Source organism: Lolium rigidum, chromosome 7 (genome assembly GCF_022539505.1).
Source record: "Lolium rigidum isolate FL_2022 chromosome 7, APGP_CSIRO_Lrig_0.1, whole genome shotgun sequence".
NCBI lineage: Eukaryota > Viridiplantae > Streptophyta > Magnoliopsida > Poales > Poaceae > Lolium > Lolium rigidum.
Window position 1 is genome coordinate 47,825,906 of NC_061514.1, and position 6,924 is coordinate 47,832,829.

A 6,924-nucleotide genomic window follows, 5' to 3' on the forward strand; every position below is an offset into this window, starting at 1 on the left:
CTCCCGATGACATTCTTCACTGGCGTCGTCGGTGCGCTCTGCTTTCGCCTCCACCGCCGCCGTCGCGCGCTCTCTCTCCGCAGGAAACCCGACACTCGTTCCCCAATTGCTCTCTCTCTCTCTCTCTCTCTCTCTCTCTCTCTCTCTCTCCGCGAGCGTAAGGGAGAGCCACCTGTACCCATTAAGTGACTACCTCCCTAGCCCGCGTATGACACTAATCCCGGCCACGTCAGCGTTTTTCAGCCTAAACTAACTTAGGGTTCAAAATAGACCTGGATTACAGAGTTCAGAGTGACAATTTCAGGGATTCCGACTTTAGGGTTCGATTTATCTTTTTCCTACAACTTTAAAGTTTATTTTGGACTTTTTTTCAACACAAATAACAAGAACCTCTTATTTATTGGAAGGAAGGGAGTACTTTTTTCATATAGCAGGCGCGCCCACACGTCACCACGTCACAGCTTGCACGTCTACTGTAGTCGGACGGCAGTAACCGCCGCGTGCTCCACTTCGTCGTCTCCACCTATAAATCCAGCCCGCCGGACACGGCGGATCCATTTCTCCAATATTTTTCTCTCTTCTTCTTCCCGTTTCCCGATTCAAGTCAGCGGCTAGGGTTCAGAGATCTCGGCATCGCATCGCGTCGCGGCCATGTCGGTGAGCCCTCGTTTGCCCCTTCCCCTTTCCCTCTCTCTTGTCTGCAAATCTCTGTTGAGGCCGTCGGCTGTGCCATTTCCGATCCGTGTATACGTTATTCTGTCTTGATTTGGTTTGCGAGTTAGAGGTTAGATTCAGGGGTTTCTTGGGGTTTCTAGATTTGAGATTTTGGGTAAAGACACCTCCTTGCATAGATATTTCTTTAGTCAAGCTGTCTGCAAAAGATGGGAAAGCTAGAGACTTGAGGCTCCAGCAACCGTGATTCGATAGAAATAAAGTGCGCGATTTTATATCTTTCGCAGTCGGGCACCTATTTGTTACCAATTTTTCCTAGTGAAATCTCGTCCCATTTTGGTCGGCATTGTACCTCTGAGCTAAATGTGCAAATGTGCAATGGCCAGGGGAGCTGATCTGCTGCACAGTCATTGGACAGTGATGTAAGTTTGCCTCAGTGCCTAATTCAACCAGTCGGTGTACCCCCTAGTTGATACCTTGGCCCTGTTTGTGCCTACTTGTTGGTGCTGAAGAAATTAAGGGGGGGGGGGGGACTCTTCCTTGCATTGTAGACACTAAGAATGTTATGCAACATTCAGACTAGTGAGCCTTCCTTTTCCACTGTGTTTCGTAAAATTGTACAGTTGTGGAAGCAAAATTTACAAATGAGCGCCTATGACACTGATTTGCAGTTTAACTCTTCTATTTAATCTGATATGCTTGTTATGCTGACTATATTAAAATAAATTTGGTACACTGTAATGCACTGTCACGACAAAAATGACAAAGATGCGCATATGTGTCCATTATGAACATCACACACTCCCTCCGATCCATATTACTTGATGCTAAAATAGATGTATCTACAAATAAAATGTGTCTAGATACTTCTATATTAGCGTCAAGTAATACGAATCAGAGGGAGTACTTATTTTTCATATAAATCAAATAGTTGCCATTATGTATTAAAGCTAACTTTAGCACACCACCGACTTTTAATCAATAGAGTTAAAAGATGCCTGCTGGATAAAAATGACTGCATCTCTTTCCAGCCATTCTATATGGAACATTAATGGTAAATGTTATCCAAAAACAATATTTAAAATAGTCCAAAGAGATTGGAACAAAGTCCCCATTTTCTTTCATGAGCAGTGGGTGTTATGGTCCTGTTTGTAAACTGGGTTTTCTTATGTTGATTAGGAAGGTTTTCTTATATTTGCATTCCTTATTCGCATTTAGCCTAGGATATATTGTCTATCAGATGGCGTATTAACTGTTCCTTTATACTATTTGTTGTTTGAAGACAACCACGCTTAGCACAGTCATGGTGAGCAATTTGTCACTGAAAGCAGCACAAAGAGATGTAAAGGAGTTCTTCTCCTTTTCTGGTGACCTTGTGCATGTTGAAATGCGAAGGTTAGTACTATCATCTTCATTATATTTGTTACACACCGTGTACTATGAATTGCATTAACCTATTTAAATGCTTTGCAGTGACGACGAGCTGTCTCAAGTAGCCTACATTACTTTTAAAGACAAGCAAGGAGCTGAGACAGCTATGCTTCTTACGGTATCTTCTTCATCTCCCATCTCTTTAAAAGACTTCTGTTTTCCCCCAAAAATAGATGATTGGTTGAGTGACTTGTTACGTCATGCAATAGTGATGCAACTCTGGATGATTTGATTGCATACACCGATACACTCCATCTGTAGAAAATATAAGGGTATTTTATATTCGAATGTCCAATAAGTGTATTATTTCATTTATATCCCTCATAGAGTTTTACTTTGTATTCCCTACATGCATTCAGTGAATACATCACTTTAGACTTTAGTCACTTATATTGTTTGCTTGGTTTATGTTAAGACAAAGCAAGTCCTATATTTTGTAATGGATGGAGTTTTTATTTAAAAACCTAAATATCACTGGTCTGTAACCATGTTCTGTAACTTGTTGCCATGATCTCAGCTCCCAGTTGTAAATGGTTAGAAAAGATCTTCCTTAGTCCCATTGAATGTGTCAAGCAAAATATCTTGTCCATGCTGATTTATTTGAATGCTGGAAGTTTACTAATCCATTCCCCAACTGATATTTCGACATGGCTCTGGATAGAAAAGAACTTTTGTTTGCACACACGTAGCTAGTCACAGAATTGTTTCTTGGTCTGCTGCTTAAATTGCAGATACTTTTTTACTAGCTCGAATCGCTATTATGATAAATATGTGACACATGGTTTCATTGCTGTCCAGGGTGCCACAATAGTCGACATGGCTGTCATAGTAACACCAGCCACTGATTATGAGCTACCAGCTTATGTTTTAGCTGAGCTTGAGGTATGATAAGTAATTTGTAATATGCATCTCTGTAGTGTAGTAAGGTATTTTTCCGGTGGTAATGGAAATTGCTACATTGTTGTGCATCCACAGCCCAAGGATACAAAGCCTTCTGCTCTTGAGAAGGCAGAGGACGTTGTTGGAACCATGCTTGCCAAGGGGTTCATTCTTGGTAGGGATGCGCTCGATAAAGCAAAAGCTTTGGATGAGAAGCATCAACTCACATCCACTGCAACTGCCAGAGTATCTTCCTTTGACAAGAGAATCGGTTTAAGTGAGAAGATCAGCGTCGGTACCTCAGTTGTAAATGACAAAGTAAAGGACTTGGATCAGAAATATCTAGTCTCTGAGAAGACAAGGTCGGCACTTGCAGCTGCTGAACAAGGTGTCAGTACTGCTGGATCTGCCATCATGAAGAACAGGTATGCTCTCATCGGGGCAGCATGGGTATCTGGTGCCTTCAGTAAGGTTGCGAATACCGCAAATGATGTTGGGGCAAAGGCAAAGGAGAAAATAGCTGCCGAACAGGAGGGCAAGGCTGTTGCGGGCGAGTCCGTGCAAGCTAACATGGCAGATGGCCCTGCAGAGCACAAGGATTTGGACCGTGAATTTATAAAGATACATGCCTCTGAAACCCCTGCAGAGTTCCCCATATCCACAGCTGCAACTGTCCCTGTTACAGTAGAGGATTCCAGCATCTCTTCTCCACCACCGCCACCACCACCTGCTGCTACTGCTCCTAAAAAGCCTGAGCCTGCCCAGGGATTGATACTATGATCTGGTTGATACATGGTTGTAAATAGACATGAAATTGTTGTTGAATTCAGGCTGTAGTATTGTGGTTGATATATTCTAATTCACCTGTTTGAAGGTTGAATTTATTGGATCTAAAGAGTTTGCAATTTGTAGCAGCTGTTTTAATTAATCAAACACCATTATCATGCACTTGCAGTGTCAAATTATCTGACTCAAAGATAATGTTTGCGTATGATCTTTTCCTCCTCCCCTGAGATGCTTTTTTTTTTTCCTTTCTGAGAAGATATATGTTTTTATCTCGCTGCATCATCTTATCTGTACCATTGATGCTCATTTGGTTGAGTTAGTGGGCAAATTACCTGTGGCCTAAATTCTGAATCTATATTTTCCTGGGCAAATTTTCCTGTGGCAAATTTTGCTGTGGCCTAAAATTTCCTGAGACTTCTATGTATATGAATCAATATTTTGCACTAGAATATTTTGGATGAAATGGGGAAACTCGAATACAATGTGTGCTTTCCTGCTGCCGGAAAGAACCTCCTGGTTTCTTGATTCTGAGCCTGATACACTCGTACTGTGCCTATTGCTCTGGTTGCTGCTAACATGATTTATGTTTCGTTTGCTTGGCATAAAGTTCAATTCATTCTTTTGCTGAATCTAAAAACATACTCGTATATCTTTTGCTGATGTTTTTCTCTTCATTATTTTGCTGATTTTCATTTGTCTTGTATGTTGAGTCCTGCTTTGCACATAAGATGGGACCGGGGAGGCTGGGTGACGGCACTACCGTCTACCGAGCAGCATCAGACACCGACGTTTGGTAAGTATGATTGTGCGCCGCAATTAGTATACACCTTAAACGAAGAAATATGTTCGCTACTCCGTCTCCGTACATAATTATGGATGCCCAAGATGGCACTGAACAGAAGCGATCAGAGCATCTGACAATTGAGCCTTATATCTTCAGACTGCATGGAGTTCCATACATACATTCGCCTAAAAACATTACTTGGCCTTCAAATGGAGTTCCGTACAGGTACAGTTTATCTATGCTATGCTTATCAACAAAGGAAACGGCCATATGTTTGGCACATCACTTGTTGTTCAGTTCTTGTCACGACGGACTCCTCCGTGGTCTGCGTCAGAGCGACTTGGGCTTCCCGCTCCCTGCCGCCTTCCCTCCGAAGCTCGCCATATCTGAAGAGCAAAAACGAATCAAAATGCAGACTCCAAACATCAGAAACGGTTGCTGTATGATGTATACACGCGCGCAGTACCAGCGGGCGAGGGGGCGTGTGAGCAGAGGAAGAGGACGACGAAGCACAGCAGGGTGAGCACCGGGATGAGGTGGATGTACCGCTCCGACGACGACGACGGCGCCTTCTCCGGCTTGGCCTCCAGGTCGGCCTCCTCCTCCTCCCGCGCGAACAGGGGCATCTCCGGTGTGCTCAGCTGCCTCTGCATCCTCCCCTACTACACGAGGAGGAAATGTATATAGGGTACTGCCCGGGCAATGTACAAACGTGATACTCTGCTGACTTCCTCAAGTTCTTATGGTTACCGAAATTGTACTTTCAAACTTTCTTTTATGTTTCTCTGAATCTCACGCGTTGGCTCACGTGCCTCGCTTCGCATGCGTTGCTTAACGCTAACAGCAGTTGTGGTGCTTTGCGTACAGGAGGCTGGAGCCTTTTTCGTCTTCTGAAGCAAAGGCGAGAAAGAAACTTGTTCAGAAAGCAGAACACTTGTGCACTGCAGCAAGCACAGGTTCAGTGTGCAAAGGTATTGTGCACCAGTCCCAGTGGCCAAGTGCCTGCCGATCACAGCGACGTCCGAGCAGTGTGTCTTGAGCCTGAACTGGAACGGGTGAAAGGAGCTGTGGCGTGAGTCATGGTGAGCGATTTGTCATGGGAGTACTCCGGACTCCGGTTGGCAGGCCCTGCTGGTTGGCCACTTGCCGGCGGGTTCACAAGTCGCGATGTCATCAAGGCGGCTCGCCGTTGCATCGCCGCATCAAATCGCCGGTTGGCCTCAAGTGTCATGGTCACCGGCGACGAGTGTGGATTTGGTCACGTGCTGCTTTGAATCCTACGTGGTGGGAAATCGGTGTCTGCCGCGACATCTTGGCTGCTCCTAGCTCACTTGTTGAGTAAATGATAAAAAAAAACTACCACAATTGAGGCAGTTGTGTCACGAAACCACCAAATGTGTTTGGTTTGTCATATGACTACCATTATTGAGCATGTTCGTGACACACTGATTTTAATATTTAGACATGTTAAACTGTTTTCTGATTTTCTCACTGTTCAGACCTACCTGTCAGTACTACGAGATGGCATGTGAAAACCAACATGCTAGTTTAATTTTTGCAAATATAACCTCAGAATATATTTTTGGGTCACACATAGATCCAATTCCCCACATAAAAATAAAAAAGTAGACATGAAGAAAATAAAAAACCGTCAGCCGGCGCTGCCTCCTGCGCTTCGACTGAAACCTCGCTATCCGCCGTCCCGCCACCGCCGTGGTCGCTCATCTCCGGTCGCACTTGCTGCTCCCCGACGTCGTCTCCACCATCCCCGAGCGCGGCACAGCTCATCGGACCCGCTACAGTGGTCTCCTATCGTCCCGTGCTGCAAATCGTCGACACCTCGAGCTCTCCCCGGCATGGTCGAGTTGGGCAAGCTCTGGCCACCAAATTCATGTGCCCCCTAGGCCCCCACGCCTTGGATTCCATATAATGGTCGCAGAGCGACAGTACAACCCGACCTCGATGGCCATAGGTCATCTCGGCACCTCCCGTATGCAAAAACGAGGATGACCTCTCGCGAGTCCCCCGAGGCGGCGGCGCATAGGTGCAAGTCCTCAAACGCGGGATGAAGGGACTCGGCGGCGACGGAGCTACGGGGTGTCCGGAGGAGCAAGCTTGGTCAGCAACGGTGGAGCCAAGCCGGCGGGGGCGACCAGCTGAGGACGTAGCGGAGGTTCGCCGGTGGTCTCGGTCAGCTCCTCCAAGATGCTCGTGGCTGGAATTTGGGCGGGGGCAGGGTCAAGTGAGGGAGCGTGGAGCGTGGGCGGCGGTTGAGGGGCAGCACTGGCCGGCCGACCGGCGACAAGGGCTCTTCGTCGTCGCGTGGAGACGAATGAAGCCCACCGCTCATGGCCTGTGTCCGCTTCCGTAGG

General features: G+C 46.0%; 1 protein-coding gene across 1 annotated transcript; it reads left to right on the forward strand.

The window, feature by feature from the left end:
* Nucleotides 1-454: 454 nt before the first annotated feature.
* On the forward strand, nucleotides 455-3,930 carry LOC124676742 (binding partner of ACD11 1-like). The gene is made up of 5 exons (XM_047212773.1): nucleotides 455-657; nucleotides 1,955-2,067; nucleotides 2,146-2,221; nucleotides 2,902-2,985; nucleotides 3,079-3,930. Exons 1-5 carry the CDS (start codon nucleotides 652-654, stop codon nucleotides 3,760-3,762), a joined length of 963 nt encoding a protein of 320 aa, XP_047068729.1. The 5' UTR covers nucleotides 455-651; the 3' UTR covers nucleotides 3,763-3,930.
* Nucleotides 3,931-6,924: the final 2,994 nt, after the last annotated feature.